Raw genomic sequence first — 16,216 nt, forward strand, 5'->3', positions numbered from 1 at the left:
ATCTCGTTCCACCCCTGCCGTGAGCAGAGACACCTTCCCCTATCCCAGGCTGCTCCAGCCTGGCCTTGGACCCTTCCAGGGGCAGCCACAGCTTCTCTGGGAATTCCATTCCAGGGCCTCGCCACCCTCAGAGGGAAGAATTTCTTCCTAACGTTTGCCATCTTCTCGGGTTTTGGTTGGAAAGAGATGATCCTGAGGGTCTGCTCCATCCCAAGCCATTCCTGGATTCGATGCGCCTGGATCCCTGGAAGTGTCCAAGGCCAGCCTGGACAGGGCTTGGAGCACCCTGGGATAGCGGGAGGTGTCGGGGTTGGAACGGGATGAGCTTTGAGGTCACAACCCAAAACCATCCCACGATTCCACGACCGCTTCAAAGGCGGGATCGCCACCGGGGCCGGGCCAAAGGCAGGGGCTGGAATTCGGGAGAGGGTTTTCCTTCTGCTGGGCAGGAATTCGGGTCAGGATGAGGCAGAAGAGCCTCCAGTGGCATTTGCAGCCAAGGATGGAGGGGTTTTCCAGTCGCTTGAGCATCTTTAACCCCCCTGGAGCCACGGATGTGAGACAGCAGATCCCAAACCCATCCCAGGCCTCCGGCTGCATCCGCAGGTGCAGCTCCAAGGCCTTGGAGGAGAGGACGTGGGCTGGATCATTTTATATATCATTATCACACCAAATTTGGGCCATTCTGTTGCTAATTAACTCTCCCAAGTGCCTGGAGAGGCAGAACTTTGTGAGATCCTCAGCTCAGATGCGTCTCCAGGAACGCCGGAAGCAAATCTGCGTCTGTCTTTGATCAAAGGCCATAAACGGCTCCCTCCTGCCCGGAATCCTCCAGCCCAAAACTCAGATCTCTGACTATTCATCGCTTCCTTGGGGCAAATCCTCTTCCAAGTTCAGCTAGTTAGGTTTGCTGGGTACTTTTTGTTCCGTTTCGTTGTGGGTTTTTTTTTCCCCCCCCCCCCCCCCGCTCCGTTTTACCGATGTCCCCCACGCAAAATGCGGCAAACGACAAACGGTCAGAATAAAAGAAATGTCACTTCCCAGCGCTCGCCAGAGCCGCTCCCGCTGGGAGAGACGGAGCTGAAGCCGTCAGCTGCGGCAGCAGACACCAGCGCCGATAATGTCCCTCCCTGCAGGAGCCATCTCCGCGGGGCTGTCAGAGCGCGAGCGCGCCCGGAGCTCCCGATGATCCGGCGCGATTTCCCGCTCGCCCTTTAATCGCTGGTTTATGTGCGGCGGGGTTTTTTTTATTTCCCCCTCCTCCTGCCCCGGCTTTGATCCGCCTGTTGGAAAAATCGCTTCCAGCGTTTCCCCGCTTCCAGGGTCACCATCCCGAGGGTTGTTGGAGGGGGTTTTTTTGTTTGTTTGTTTTTTGCGGTGGTGGGGAGCCGCGTGTTGGTGTTTCGGGGTCCAGCTCCCTACGGATAAAGGTCAGGGTCGGAAATCCTCCTCTGGATTTGATAGGGATCGTCCTCGGTGGGAGCTGTCGCTGCAAAGCGGCAAGGGGAACAAAGGCTGCTCCCGTTATCCCGCTCCTGAAGGTTTGGCCGAGTTGGGATTGAATCCGTGCGGGATTTCGGGCGCCCAGTGCCTCCGAGTCAGGATTAATGGGATTTCTGAAGTAAGGAGGCGGGAAGCTCAGTTCCTGGGGCACCTCCCGTCACTGCCTGTCCAGGAGAGAAGAATTCCCATGGATCCATGGCTGGGAGAGCTGAGAACGTTCACCTGGAGAAGAGAAGGATCCAGGGAGAGCTCAGAGCCCCTTCCAGAGCCTAAAGGGGCTCCAGGAGAGCTGGAGAGCGACTGGGGACAAGGGACAGAGGGACAGGACACAGGGAATGGCTTCCCACTGGGAAAAGTGAAATGTAGATGGGATCTTGGGGAGGAATTCCCGGCTGTGAGGGAGGGGAGGCCCTGGCTGAGATTCCCCAGAGAAGTTGTGACCTCCTAATCTGTCGCTGTAGGACACGAAAGAAAGACGAGGGACTCCAAATATTTCATAAGGCAAAGAGCATAGGAAAAAAAAGGCTTTGTTGTTTAATTCTTACTACTATTTATAAGATGTTCCGATACAGATTTAACATGAGCGGTGAACAGGAACGACGCCTCTCTAATCCCATTGGTGAAACCAGAGGAACAGCAAAACACCGGCCAGAGAAAGATTTTTTTGGGAAGGGATAGTTGTTCTGCCAGGATTGTTTTGAGAAGAGACTCCCCACGTACCCCAGCGCTGGCTTGCCCGCTTTTTGCCGGACACAAAATCAGTAAATCGCTTAATTTGGAAATGGAATGAAGGAGCGCGTCTCCTCGTTTATAACAAGATAGGGTCAGGAGAAAAGCAAAGCGGGCTCAAACTTGAAAGGGCATTAAAAAAGCTTTTATTAACCAAACTACAAGAGGGGAAAAAGTAATTAAAGAGAATCAGAATAAAACTTTTAGAACCTGTTCTAGACTAAAAACCCAGAAAACGCCCGCAGCTCACGCCTGAGGCCCACTGGGGCCCAGGACGGCATTTTCCAGGGATTTTCCCTTCCCAGGGAGCACAAGGGCCCTGTCACAGCAGCCATCTCCTGGGAGGAGACCGACCTCGTCCCCACAGATGGGCTCCAAACCTGCGGGGAGGAAAAGCCGCGCGATGGCGGTGGCCGCGGGCAGGAGCAGCGGGAATTCCCGGTGGGAATGGCGGGCAGCAGGGCGGCGATGCCTCAAGTTTTGGCTTTCAGGGGTGCGGTTCTGTCTCGGGGTTTTCTCCCGAGATTCAGGCGGTTTTAGAGTCTTTTTTCCTCCTGTAAAGCCCTGAGCCGGACGCAAGAAAGAGTCCGAGTCTTCAGGTTCTGATTTTTCAAGGCTGCGCACTTTGTTTATTGTTTCTTATCTCACAATTTTCTCAGTGCCCAGCTAAGATCTGTGCAGCTGCTCGGGCATCTGGCGACTCCTCCCGCACTGGGCTGTCGCTATCTTTTATACAAATTGTTACATATTCTTTATTTATCATTATTTGCCGACACCTTTCACTTACACTAAACAGGTCATCCCTACTCTGACCCAATCTCCTTAAACTACTTTGTGCCACCGTCACTGCAGAAAATGGAGTGAGGGAAGAAGAAAGAAGAAGCAGGAGACAACACCCAAAATCCTCCATCCTTGCTCCCATTTGCTTCCATACTAAAAGTTAGCGGCTGCTAGCAGGTTAAAATCTCTTAGAAATATCCAGAAATATCAGGCCCACACTAATCCCTGGACATTTTGTGTTGGAAGGGACCCCAAAGCTCATCCCGTTCCAACCCCGACACCTCCCGCTGTCCCAGGTTGCTCCAAGCCCCATCCAGCCTGGCCTTGGACACTTCCAGGGGTGTGACATCGAATCCAGGAGGTTTCAGGAGTGCAGGGATGATAAATCCCCGACGGGATCACCAAGGAACAATCAAGGGAAGAGTGCAGGCGGCAGGAGAAGGGATGTGGAAAGGTCCGGAATGCTGGTTGCATTTCTGGGCTCCTCAGTACAAGAAATGCATGGATTTATGGAATAAATCCAGCACAGGGGCTCGGGAATGATTAAGGAATTGGAGAACCCGATGTTTAGGGAGGTTCTGGAATTTCCATCCAATAAAATACCCAAAACTCACAGACACGCCTGAGCTGCTCCTTTAACTGATCCCGTCAGGGAGTTTGGATTACAGGATCTCCCCATAACTTTTTTCCAAAATCACCCATTTCCGCTGATATTTTGTGGATTGTTTTTCAAGCTGGATTTTTTCCCAGCACGTGTCGGGTCCCCTTTAAACTCTCAATTTTCTTTTTTTTTTTTTTTCTATGTGTTTTACAGATATTTGAAGAAAGAAGAGCCCTGCTGGGAAAATGGGTAAAAACTTTTCTCTTTAAATAAATATTTGCTACAGGCAGATTCTGGGAGCGCTCAGTTGTTTATCTCATGGCAAGGTAAAACTTCTCCTCTTTGGAAAAAAGGGATTCACTTCCCTGGCGCGAGCGCCCTGCTTTCTGAGGAGAGTAAAAGCATCAGTTCCCTCATTCCATAAGTTTTGAAGTTGGGAAATCGTATTCCTTCATTGGAATGAGCTGAAACGAGATGAAAAAAATCCCTGGGAAATGTCTGTGAAGTCCTCAAAGGAGATGCTGGATGTTGGGATGTCGCCATGGCCTGCTGGAGGCCCTTTGAAATCTGTAATAAACAACATTTTATCTGCCAGCTGCACGCAGAGATTGGTTTGGGTTGGAACTGATCGCTCTTTACACTTAATAAGTCGCTCATGAAATTTTTTTTTCGCATCTCAGGCGGTCTTTACAGGCAAATATTTTGATTTTAAGGGTTATTTGTCTTTGTAGGAAATAACCTTTCCATAATTCACTGCGTTTTGATAATAAGGAATTTCAGGGACGCCAAGGAAATGAAATAATTGAGGGATTATTGCTCAGCTTTTAGTGGGAAACATAAAACCCGTCTCTTGGAAACTGCTGGATGTCCGAAAACGCCAAAATCTGGGAAGAACGTTCCTCCCAACCACTCTCACAAGCGCTGGATCCTCTCCAGAAGGTCACACTTCCGACCATTCCCGTGGCATTGGATCAGCAGCTCTCAGAGGGCTCCTCCGGAGCTGACTCTCCTCGTGCTCCTGACACCCGGCATTCCCAGGAAAGAAAACTCAAAAGCTCCTCTGGAGCTGACTCTCCTCGTGCTCCTGACACCCAGCATTCCCAGGAAAGAAAACACAAAAGCTGCTCCGGAGCTGACTCTCCTCGTGCTCCTGACACCCGGCATTCCCAGGAAAGAAAACACAAAAGCTGCTCCGGAGCTGACTCTCCTCGTGCTCCTGACACCCGGCATTCCCAGGAAAGAAAACACAAAGCTCCCCCGGAGCTGACTCTCCTCGTGCTCCTGACACCCGGCATTCCCAGGAAAGAAAGCACAAAGCTCCTCTGGAGCTGACTCTCCTCATGCTCCTGACACCCGGCATTCCCAGGAAACAAAGCACAAAGCTCCTCTGGAGCTGACTCTCCTCGTGCTCCTGACACCCGGCATTCCCAGGAAAGAAAACACAAAAGCTGCTCTGGAGCTGACTCTCCTCGTGCTCCTGACACCCGGCATTCCCAGGAAAGAAAACACAAAGCTGCTCTGGAGCTGACTCTCCTCGTGCTCCTGACACCCGGCATTCCCAGGAAAGAAAACTCAAAAGCTGCTCTGGAGCTGACTCTCCTCGTGCTCCTGACACCCGGCATTCCCAGGAAAGAAAGCACAAAGCTCCTCTGGAGCTGACTCTCCTCGTGCTCCTGACACCCAGCATTCCCAGGAAAGAAAGCACAAAGCTCCTCCGGAGCTGACTCTCCTCATGCTCCTGACACCCGGCATTCCCAGGAAAGAAAACACAAAGCTCCTCTGGAGCTGACTCTCCTCGTGCTCCTGACACCCGGCATTCCCAGGAAAGAAAACACAAAGCTGCTCTGGAGCTGACTCTCCTCGTGCTCCTGACACCCGGCATTCCCAGGAAAGAAAGCACAAAGCTCCTCTGGAGCTGACTCTCCTCGTGCTCCTGACACCCAGCATTCCCAGGAAAGAAAACACAAAGCTGCTCTGGAGCTGACTCTCCTCGTGCTCCTGACACCCAGCATTCCCAGGAAAGAGAGCACAAAAGCTGCTCTGGAGCTGACTCTCCTCGTGCTCCTGACACCCGGCATTCCCAGGAAACAAAGCACAAAAGCTGCTCTGAAGCCCGGGGTCGTGCGGGAGGAACCACGTGGAGGAATCTCAGCGCTCCGGGCAGGATTTTCCACTCCGGTTCCCATGACCTTCTCCAAGCGTTCTCGGGAAACGCGGGCTGAATGGAGCTGCTGGAGCTTGGATTTCACAGCTGGGATCGCGCTCAGGGCAGCTCTAAAGGATTTATTCTGGAAGAAGTGGGAGGCTGAAGCCTGTCCTAATTCCCGTTAGGCATTTCCAGTGGTATCCAGATGATGGAACGGAAAACAAATCTCAGAAACAAATTTAATGGTCGGACTCGATGATCAGAGATCTTTTCCAGCCTTGGCGATTCCCTGATTCCGTCTGCTGATGAGACCAGGCTTGGAGGGGTTTCCTGAACTCCGGGGTTTAGGGATCAGGCTGGCAACGTCTGCAGCTGGATGAGGGCGAGGGAAAAGCGCTGCATGGAAGAGTGACACCCCAAAACTTCACACCCGAGACAACCCAAGGACGGAGCCATTCTGCAGGAAAAAAACATTCCCGGGAATGAGGGTGGCTCACAAACCAAAGCCGACGGCGTCTTAAAATAAAGGGAAACATCCCAAAGGCAGAGTCATTCCCGGTTCTGCCCCCTGCGCTCTGGGAAAGCTGGGAACAAGCCAGAGGCGAGAACAGGTCCGGAAAACACGGAGAAGATCCCTGCGCTGCAGGGAAGACGGAGAAGAGGTGTAAAAACACCTCCTGACGAAACACGGCACGTGTCGAAAAAGAGGACGGGAATGACCCGACGCCCGCGCCCGCTCTGGAGAGGGCAGGAGATCCTGGGCTTGCAGTTATGGAGACCAAATCCAGCGCCGCAGGTGATTCCCTGCTGGAGCAGCCTGCCCGGGGATCAGGGGTGGAACCTGGAGAGTTCTGGGGCTGCACAAGCGCTGCCAGGAGCGGTTCAGGGAGAGCAGATCCTGCCCCGCGGCGGGAGCTGAAACAGATCCGCGTCCCTCAGCTTCTTCCGCGGAAGGAGCGCCCGACCTCCTGGAAGGGCAGAACAGGGAACGCCTCGTGCGGCCTTGCCACAGTGGTTTTCCTTTATTTGGTTTTCCAAATAAAGATTGGATTAAACTGGGGACGCTCGTTATTTAATTCTTCCTGATTTTACTTGCACGCGTCCGGGGATTTACGTTTTTATTTTGTTACATTTCCTCTCCCTTGCTGATGCCACCTTTGATGTCTCCCAGGGCGTTGTGGTCCATGAAACGCAGGCAGAGGAACAAGGAATGAGGGGACCTGAAGGGATTTAATTTCTGTTTGTCTGCACCTGACAGGAGGCTGCAGCCAGGCAGGATTTGGGCTTTGCTTCCGGGGAATAAAGGGCAGGACAAGAGGGAACGGCCTCAGGCTGTGCCGGGGGAGGCTCAGGTTGGACATCAGGAGGAATTTCTCCATGGAAAGGGTTGTCAGGCGTTGGAAGGGGATTCCCAGGGAGGTTTGGAGTTCCCATCCCTGGAGGAGTCCAAGGATGTGGCTCTCAGAGCTCCGGGCTGGCGACAGGGTGGGGATCAGGCACAGCTTGGTCTCGACGGTCTCGGAGGCCTTTCCCAACCTCAGTGATTCTGTGGCTGTGTGATTTAACCTCTTGTTTTATCTTCTGCGTGGGACTGAGCCCTCCCAGGTGGGGCACGCTCCAGGGCGGTGGCCACAGACCACGTTCCTGGGGCCGTCTCTGTTCCCCTCACAGTACAGCACAAGAACATCAAACCCCCTAAATCTGCCGATAATAATCGTTCTTCCCGTGGCAGGATCGTCCCTGGCCCAGTCTCCACTTTTTCCTGACATTTCACAGGGGAATCACAGAAAGATTTGGGTTGGAAGGGAGCCCAAAGCTCATCCCACCCCACCCCCTGCCACGGGCAGGGACACCTTCCTCCATCCCAGCTTGCTCCAAGCCCCCTTTCCAAGAGGAGGTTCCTGGGAAGCCTCTGAGGAAGGGAAGGTGGCTTGGCGACAAGATCCTTCCAACCCAAGTCCTTCCACGATTCTCCTGTAAAAAATCAGGATTCTTTGTGTGATTACAGGGGGAAAAGCGAAACCGAACAGATCCCAGGGCAGAGCTCCTAACTGCCGACAAGGAGCCGCTCGGCAGCACAGAAATTTGGGATTTTTGGATGGGTGGATTCAGGTATTTTACGGATATATCAGGTGCCTCCCGCCGAGCTCCTGGGTCTCCATCGAATCCTTTCAGCAGGACTGGGAGAGGCTGGCTGAGGAGAGAGGGGGAAAATTTCTTTGTCTTCTGGAGAATCCCATTCCTACTTTTGCCGAGCGCAGGCATTCCCAGCCTGGGCTGGAGATGAGGGCTGCGTCCCTCTCCAGAAACACCAGCGGCAGAGGGGCCTCCGGGGCCCTCCCTGGATGCCAGCCTTGGTGATTTTGTGTTTGTGCACTCATGGATTAATTGCAAACCGATCCAGCACGGCCTGATGTCACACGATCCCCGCGGTGACATTGTTTTGGGGAAGGCCCCGACGAGGGGGGGAACAAGCTGCGAGGAGAAGCGAAGGGAATCCAGTCCGACCGGTTGGGCCGCTGGAATCGCATCCAAGGGGGAGGAGGAACGGCGGAGGAAGCAGCCAAATTGTGGGATGGGGACGTTAAGGCTGGAAAAGAGACAAAAATGTGCCGAATTAACCCCTTGGCTGCTGCCGCTGGGCTGATCCCGGTGCGGCCGCGCCGGTTTAAATGGAGCTTGAACGCGGGCGGAGGGCGATGGAAGGAATTCTCCCAGCGGGAAAACCCGCAGGCAGGGTGGGAAGGGTTAAAAAAGGAGCAGCTCTTCCTCCGTCTGCTGGAAGGTGAAGCTGGATTTGTTTTGACTGGTTCACTTAAACCTCTTGATGTGGAAGGGACAGGGCCAGTTTGCTCCCCCGGTCTCCGGAGCTGGCGCGGAAATTTATCGGCGCAAATTGGTGTCCGGGGGTTGTTTTAACGAGTTTTAACGGGCTGGGATCACAGATGGGGAGCAGAGGCTTTGCCCCTCCGTGTGACAGGGAAAACCTTTTATTCCACGCCGAGGGTGAGAAGGGGACAAGGCAGGACCTCCTCTGTCCCCCTCTGGTACAGCTTTGATTTTAGTCCCAGGGAACATTTCTAAATCCTAAATCCCCAGGTTCTACTTCAGTTTTCCCTTTAATACCTTACTGAGCATCATTAGAATTGAAAGTTCTGTGAAAAACAGGGATTAAGAAAGGGATATTGGAAAATATTCCTTAATTCACCGTGTCTGAAAAGACAGGGAGCTTTTCCCATTCGGCTTTTCGCCTCTCCAGGATCTCGGGAATGCCAATCCCACGCTTTCTCCATCCTGACCTTCCTGAAGGTCTTTGTTGTAGAGGTGTTTGTGAGGAGGAGAAGAGCCATTTGCTTCCTGGGGTTTATTCTCCAGCACTGGCTTTCATCCAAGGGAAAAGAGATAAATAAAGAAGGAGTTCTTCAAAATTATCAGGAAAAAAAAAATCTTTTCAATTAGCTTCATCTGCACAGCGCACTTTAAACCATTGTCCTGCCAGTCCTCTGCTTGAGAACAGATTTGGGGTGGGGAGGAAGCAGAGGGAAAAACAAACAAACAAAAAAAAACCACAAAAAACCCCACAAACAAACAAACAAACAACAAAAAAACCCACAAATAAAACTCCATTTCTAATCTGTTTCGTACTGACTGGGGAAAGAAGGGACACTGGACATTAAACTAATTATTTACCCATAATAATTCAAAAACCCAACGCCGTAAGAACTTTTTTCTTATTTTTAAAATATTAATTATCTATATCTATATCTATATCTATATCTATATCTATATCTATATTATGTTTATTATTTATAATTATATTTTATATTTTGTATTTTGTATTTTTTTATTTTTCTATTTTCTATTTGCAATTTTTTTTCTATTTTTTTTTTCTATTTTCTATTTTATTTCGAGACTTAGATTTAGATTTAGATTTAATTATTTAGATTTTTGGAGGTGCCATCTAACGAAGGACCTGAACGTCCCCGCGGTTAAATGCAGACAAAGATGTGCAGAGATGTGACGCGCGGAGAGCAAGCTGGGAGCTGTGGACAGCTCCAGGGAGCCGCGCGTGGCTGGGGCTGGCCAGCCCTGAGGAGGGAAAACTGGGAAAAGCAGCATTCCCCGGCAAGCGGAATTCCCAAACCGTTCCGTTTTCCCTTTGGAAAGGGCGTGAGTTTGGGTCGAGGCCGCTCTTGCTGTGCTGAGGAGGAGTTTCATGGAATTCCAGAGATTGGGTTGGGGGAGGATTTTAGAGCTCATCCCATCCCACCCCCTGTCATGGCAGGGACGCCTTCCATGATCCCAGGCTGCTCCAACCCGGCCTTGGACATTCCAGGGATCCAGGAGCAGCCGCAGCTTCTCTGGGAATTCCATTCCAGGGCCTCCCCGCCCTCACAGGGAAGGATTTCTCCCTCATGTCCCATCTAAATCTCTCCTCTTTGAGTTTAAAACCCTTCCCCTCGTCCTGTCGCCGCCCACTCCGACGGACAGGACGAAGCCAAATCCACACTCCCGCTCAGGAGAGCGCTTTCCCGCCATGAACTGATGCCTTGGGAAGGCTGACCTGGAACAGAGGATGGACAGAGCTGAGAGAATAAAGCAGATATTTATTAAAAGGCCTTTAAAGATAAACCTTGGGCAGCACAAGAGCCTGGCCAGGACTACACCCAGGATGGACCCCAAAATGGTCACAAAATGGACAAACGGTGACAAGGTCTCACACTTTCATAAGTTTTGGTCCATTTGCATATCGGGGTTAATTATCCAATTACATCCTCAGGTTATGAAGTCCCATCCTTCTTGTTTTCTCTCTTCAGCCCACCGTTGTTTGTGCTTTTGGGCCTGAAAACTTGTACCTGTTGTCCTTGGTCTCCATCAGGAAAAGGATTTGTTTTGTCTGCCTGCTCTGTGAAGAGAGCTCACTAACACTTAACACGAGGCTCAGAGCTGCAGCAGAATGGCAGCACAGCACAGAATCTGAAAAAATGCAAAAGCCAAAGCTTGAGGCATCACCGCCCTGCTGCCCGCCGTTCCCACCGGGAATTCCCGCTGCTCCTGCCCGCGGCCACCGCCATCGCGCGGCTTTTCCTCCCCGCAGCTTTGGAGCCCATCTGTGGGGACGAGGTCGGTCTCCTCCCAGGAGACGGCTGCTGTGACAGGGCCCTTGTGCTCCCTGGGAAGGGAAAATCCCTGGAAAATGCCGTCCTGGGCCCCAGCGGGCCTCAGGCGTGAGCTGCAGGTGTTTTCTGGGTTTTTAGTCTAGAACAGGTTCTAAAAGTTTTGTTCTGATTCTCATTAAGTACTCTTTCCCCCTCTTGTAGTTTGGTTAATAAAAGCTTTTTTTATGCCCTTTGAAGTTTGAGCCCGCTTTGCTTTTCTCCTGACCCTATCTTGTTATAAACGAGGAGACGCGCTCCTTCATTCCATTTCCAAATTAAGCGATTTACTGATTTTGTGTCCAGCAAAAAGCGGGCAAGGCAGCACTGGGGTACGTGGGGAGTCTCTTCTCAAAACAATCCTGGCAGAACAACTATCCCTTCCCAAAAAAATCTTTCTCTGGCTGGTGTTTTGCTGTTCCTCTGGTTTCACCAATGGGATTAGAGAGGCGTCGTTCCTGTTCACCGATCATGTTAAATCTGCGCTTTTATACCGTTACATCTTCGCTTAACCATTCCCCTTAGCAACCACAACGTTTTTGTTCATTAATCCTCCTTTTAGCTTCACCCGACGGTTTCTCAAAATTCATTTTTGTATTGATCCCACGTCAGAATCCCGTCATTATACATGTTTTTAATCCGACACAAATCACAGCTTAATTTCTCACAATCTCACAGCAGAAGAAGAGTAAATAATTCTAGCGGGCACCCAACCCACCACGCACTCCCAGCTCTGCAGGGCCATCCCTGGCTCCCCGAGCTCCTCCCACAGGGATTCAATCCTCCTCTTTAGGTACCTGCCGTCCTCTGTGGGAAAAAAAATAATAAAATCTTTGTTTTTCCTTGCCAGGCGCGGGCGGCTCGTTCGGTTTCCCTCCGCTCCCGGTAGCGGGGATTGTGAGGAAACAACACATCGGAAATGGCGAGATGGCAGCGGTGGGGGCCATGGAAGGGTCGGGGGAGAAGGAATCAGCGATGATTCCTGTAAAAATCCCGTCTGGGTCTCCTCCTTCCCGTGAGGGAAGCCAAGGCTCGGGGCCGGGCGCAGCACCGTGAGCGAGTCCTGGCCTAGGCCGTCCTGGCTCCTGTGAGGATTAGAAATCGTCCTGTGGCTTCAGAGTTTCTTTTCATGTAGCTTCTCCGCTTGTTCTCTCTGCTCGCTCGCAGTGAGTCACCAGAAGCTGCTGCTCCTGCGTTTTATTTTAAGAAGCCGAATCTCCGGTTTCTCTGCACCTGAAACTCCCTTTTTATTTTTTTAATTTTTTTTTTTTCCCCCCTTTCCAGTTTGACAAGTGGACAGATGGCCAGAGGAGGAGGATCCTGGTGGACCTGCTGGAACGCTGCTCCCTGTCCCAGCAGAAGTTCTGCGCCAAGCAGCTCCAGGCTCGAGTCCCCACCGAGGCCGCCGATTTTACCACGAGGCTCCCTCGAGTCCTGACCTTGTACATCTTCTCCTTCCTGGACCCGCGGAGCCTCTGCCGATGCGCACAGGTGAAAAACCGCCAACGCCTGCCTGGGCTTCAGAAAGGCGGGCCAAAGCAGTTTAGAAGAAAATAAAAATAAAAATAAAAATGAAAACACTGTTTTTTTGGTGAAGGCAAAAGGTCTGACTTGGCAGCCTGCGCCAAACGCTTAGCGATGCTCCTTCCTCGGATCCTAAATCGAGCCAGATTGGCCAGGATTCGTGGAAGTGAAGAGTGATTTTAAATGATCGGTTCTAAAGCATTTTAAAAGCAGCATTTCCAAGGCTGATTATTCCCAGAAAGGAAGCCTGATACTTCCTGAAAATCACATTCTTCTAAAACCCTTTGCACGGTGTGCAGAGCCCTTAATTCTGAGGAAGATTGGCTCCTGCTTTTGCAAAGCGCAACGCTTGATCCTTTAAAGAAAACAGATCCTTTAAAATGCCCGAGGGTCAAGTGTTGGATGTGGAGAAGCACAAAATCACCGATGGGCTTTGGGGCAAAATGATCAAGACTCCAAAAATCTGTTTGCGTGCCATAAAATGCTGTGAGACGCTGCCCAAAGCGGTTTTGAATTAGTAAGTTTGGTTTCCAGTGACATTATTAATGCGCTAATGTAACATTTTATCTTATTTAAGAATGTATAATCACCTCAGCTTGGCTAAGCCTTGCTTTGGTAACTTTCTCTAGCATTTCACGTGGATGCAACTCAAACTTTCCTTGCTCAGGCAGGGAGACAATAGGTTAGAAAATTACTTAGAATCACGGAATATCTTGAGCTGGAGGGGCCCCACATCATGAAGGCTTTGAAAGGTCTAAATGTTTTAATCCGAGGTTTAAATGGAGCATTAACAGTGCAGGGGAATTCAATCAGTTTGAGGATATGTGGGAATTACATCCCCAGCACAGAAATCCCCAAAATCTTGGATGCTTTAAACCCCGAGGTTTTCAACAGGCCGGGAATTCACAGGTGAGCTGGCACTGGAAGTACCTGTCGGAGCTGGATCAGCTGTGGATGCTGAAGTGCCTGCGTTTCGGGTGGTTCATCAACTTCTGCCCCACGCCCTTCGAGCAGGGCGTGTGGAAAAAACACTACATCGAGATGGTGAGGGAGCTGCGCATCACCAGGCCCAAGGTACGCCTCCGCCCGCCGCCTTCGCCTTCAGCCGTCACATTTTCCAGATGCTGCATTGGTGTATAATTCTGAACTTTTATATAGATAATGTTTAAATTTTTTAAAATTATTTTTTAATTTTTTTTTTTTTTTTAAGTTATATATATACAAGGTGTTAGTAAGTTCTGATATAAGGTGCTAGTAACTTCTCTTCACACCTCAGTTAGACAAAACAATCCTTTTCCAGCCCGGTCACCGTTGCAGCTTCAGGCCCAAGAAGCGCAAACAGCAGCGAATTGAGGAGAGCAGTCTGGGAGGATGAGGCTTCATTAACTGAAGCTGTAATTAGACAATTAACCCCAATACGTAAACGGACCAAAACTTATAAAAGTGTGAAAACTCATTGTCCGTCTCGGGTGTAGCCTCAGCCTTTGAAGCCTTTTTAATAAATACCGACTTTATTTCTCTAACGCTGTCCAGGCAGCCTCTCCAGGCATTACGCCTCCTCCACGGGTTTTTGTCCCCACTGGGAAAACTGGGGGGTCTGGCTCCCAGCCCCTCTGCCTCTTGATCTTTTTGGGATCCTCCTGCCCTGAATTCAAAGCTCGGCCCTTTAATTGAAAGCAAAGTCTCCCACAGGCTCTCTGTGGCTGATAGAGAGAAGCTGATGCATCTCAGCAGCAGCTCAGCTCATTTTAACATGGATTACAGGGCTTGGGTGGTGACAGGCACTGCCAAAGGTGCCTCTTCCTGACCATAATGAGACCAATTTTGAGTTAATCCCCAATTATTATAACCCTAAATTTAGGCCCATCTGATTTTCATCAGAGGCTAAAACTTAATTTTCTTCTTCCCATCTCTCCGATTAGACTCCTGCCAAGGACGAGTTCATCGTTATCGATGTGCAACCAGTAAAAAGCGACGTCCCGGAGAGGAAACTTTCCGAGGCGGGACAGGGGACAACCAGGAGGAAAAAAGAGCTCCCTCCTTGGCGTTCATCCGACAGAAACCCCACGGACACCATCCGCTACAACTACCTGGACAACTTCGACCCCATCGAGCAGGCCAGGCAGGCGTAAGAGTTTTTCACCTCTTTTCCTTTCCCCGCGGCACAAGATTTTTCACGTCCTCTGCAGGCTGGCTCTGCCTGTTCTGGTTGCAAATGCACTTTCCTGCTCTTTTGGCTCTTTTTTTTAAATGGGTTTTGGTCCAAAGCTGCCGCTGCTTTGTGTCCTTTCTGCCGAACGGGTCAGGCCAGAGCTCCTGGGGGATGTTACAGAGCTGGAACGGGAGGAATTAGGGCAAGGGTTTGTTGGGGAGTTTTTTAAATCGAGAGGAATGTGTGGGTTTTGCAGGGCAGAGGAAGAATGAATGAATTGTGATGAAATGTAATTCTATCGCTGGGAGGATCTCCCGGCTGGGAGGAGGCCGGGATGGTTGAGTTGCAGGGCAGGTGCAAGAGGACGTCAGAGCATGGAAGTGATGAATGGTATTTGTGCCTGCACTGCCTGGATCCACCACTTCCTGGGCTCCCAGGAAAAAAAAAAATTCCCTCCCAAAGCAGAGTTTTGCACATGGATCTGCGTCAGAACCGCCACGCTGTGGAGGCCAGTGCACCTCCTAAAACAAAATACGGAATGCTGCCTTGGAGAGACGTCCCCATGGACCAGACAAGTCCTTCAGGTCAGGGTGAGGAAAAGAAAGTCTCCTCCCAGAGTTCCTCGACTGTTACGCAAATTCACCCCAGCTCCAGTTCCCCCGTTGGCCTCCCCGCCTCTTTCCTCCCTAATATGTCCCTTCCCTAGAATGTTCTCCCTTCCTTGAGACCCCATTGGTGCTCGTGTGGTGCAATCCTCCGCCCCTGCTCCGCCCCTGCTTCCCCACTGGCTCTCCTCGTCTCTTACCCCGCCTCTGCACCACTTCCTCCCTCACCCACTGGACCCTGCTCCCAACTCCTCCCCTGCTACCCCAAATATAACTCCTGGTCCCTCTCGTGCGCCCAGCCTTCGTCCCTGGATCCCTTCGCCTGCCTCTCCGTGGAATACCAAAAAAAACACCCCCCAAAAAAACCCCAAATTATTTCCTTTGTCACCTCTGGCGTCAGAGATTTTCCAAATCTTAGATCCAGGGTCAGTTTTCTGTGCCTTAACAAGCCCAGGGAGGGGTGGGAGTGACCTGTGGGCAGAGTTCACCCTTTCCTGGTGTGAATCCCTGGAAACGCCGCCTCTGACGCTTCCCGGGGGTCACCTCAGCCCCGCTGGCGTGGAAAGGGCGACGCTGTCATCAATCCAAGGCTGGCAGAGAGGCAGCAGATCCTTTCGGCCGTTCCCTGGCTCCTGTGGGAATCCACGGACTCGCCGCGCCGAGCGTGCCCAGAGCGGGAGATTCCTCTCCACCGTGCCAACAAAAACCTTGGGAACCGACGGAGCCGCGACGAGAAGCACCCGGGCTTGCGTTTAAGCAAATATCCAACAGAGCCAAGATCATCCCTGCGCCCGGGAACAATCATCCCAGGAATTACCCCAGCCAGGGATTGTTTGGCCAAGCACTCCCGGAGCTCTTTCCCAACGCGATTAACTCCGCCGGACCCACCGCTCCTCCGGGGTGTTCCACAGAGCTCCCCGAGCAAAAGCCTGGCGTGAATCACGCTTTAATCCGCGTCCCCTGCTCCTCGGATGTTGCGCTACTTCAAAGAGAGCTTCCCAGTTTCCACCTCACCCTCTT

General features: G+C 51.4%; 1 protein-coding gene across 1 annotated transcript in view; it reads left to right on the top strand.

The window, feature by feature from the left end:
* The window catches only part of FBXO16 (F-box protein 16), a 46,874-nt gene that overhangs the window by 13,264 nt on the left and 17,394 nt on the right, over positions 1 to 16,216 (top strand). Inside the window, exons 3-6 of the mRNA XM_040060846.1 lie at positions 3,827 to 3,862; positions 12,200 to 12,406; positions 13,349 to 13,513; positions 14,362 to 14,567. Coding sequence (XP_039916780.1) covers positions 3,827 to 3,862; positions 12,200 to 12,406; positions 13,349 to 13,513; positions 14,362 to 14,567 — 614 coding nt within the window. The remainder of the gene's footprint in view (positions 1 to 3,826; positions 3,863 to 12,199; positions 12,407 to 13,348; positions 13,514 to 14,361; positions 14,568 to 16,216) is intronic.

The sequence above is a fragment of the Hirundo rustica genome, chromosome 3, assembly GCF_015227805.2.
Source record: "Hirundo rustica isolate bHirRus1 chromosome 3, bHirRus1.pri.v3, whole genome shotgun sequence".
Classification (NCBI taxonomy): domain Eukaryota; kingdom Metazoa; phylum Chordata; class Aves; order Passeriformes; family Hirundinidae; genus Hirundo; species Hirundo rustica.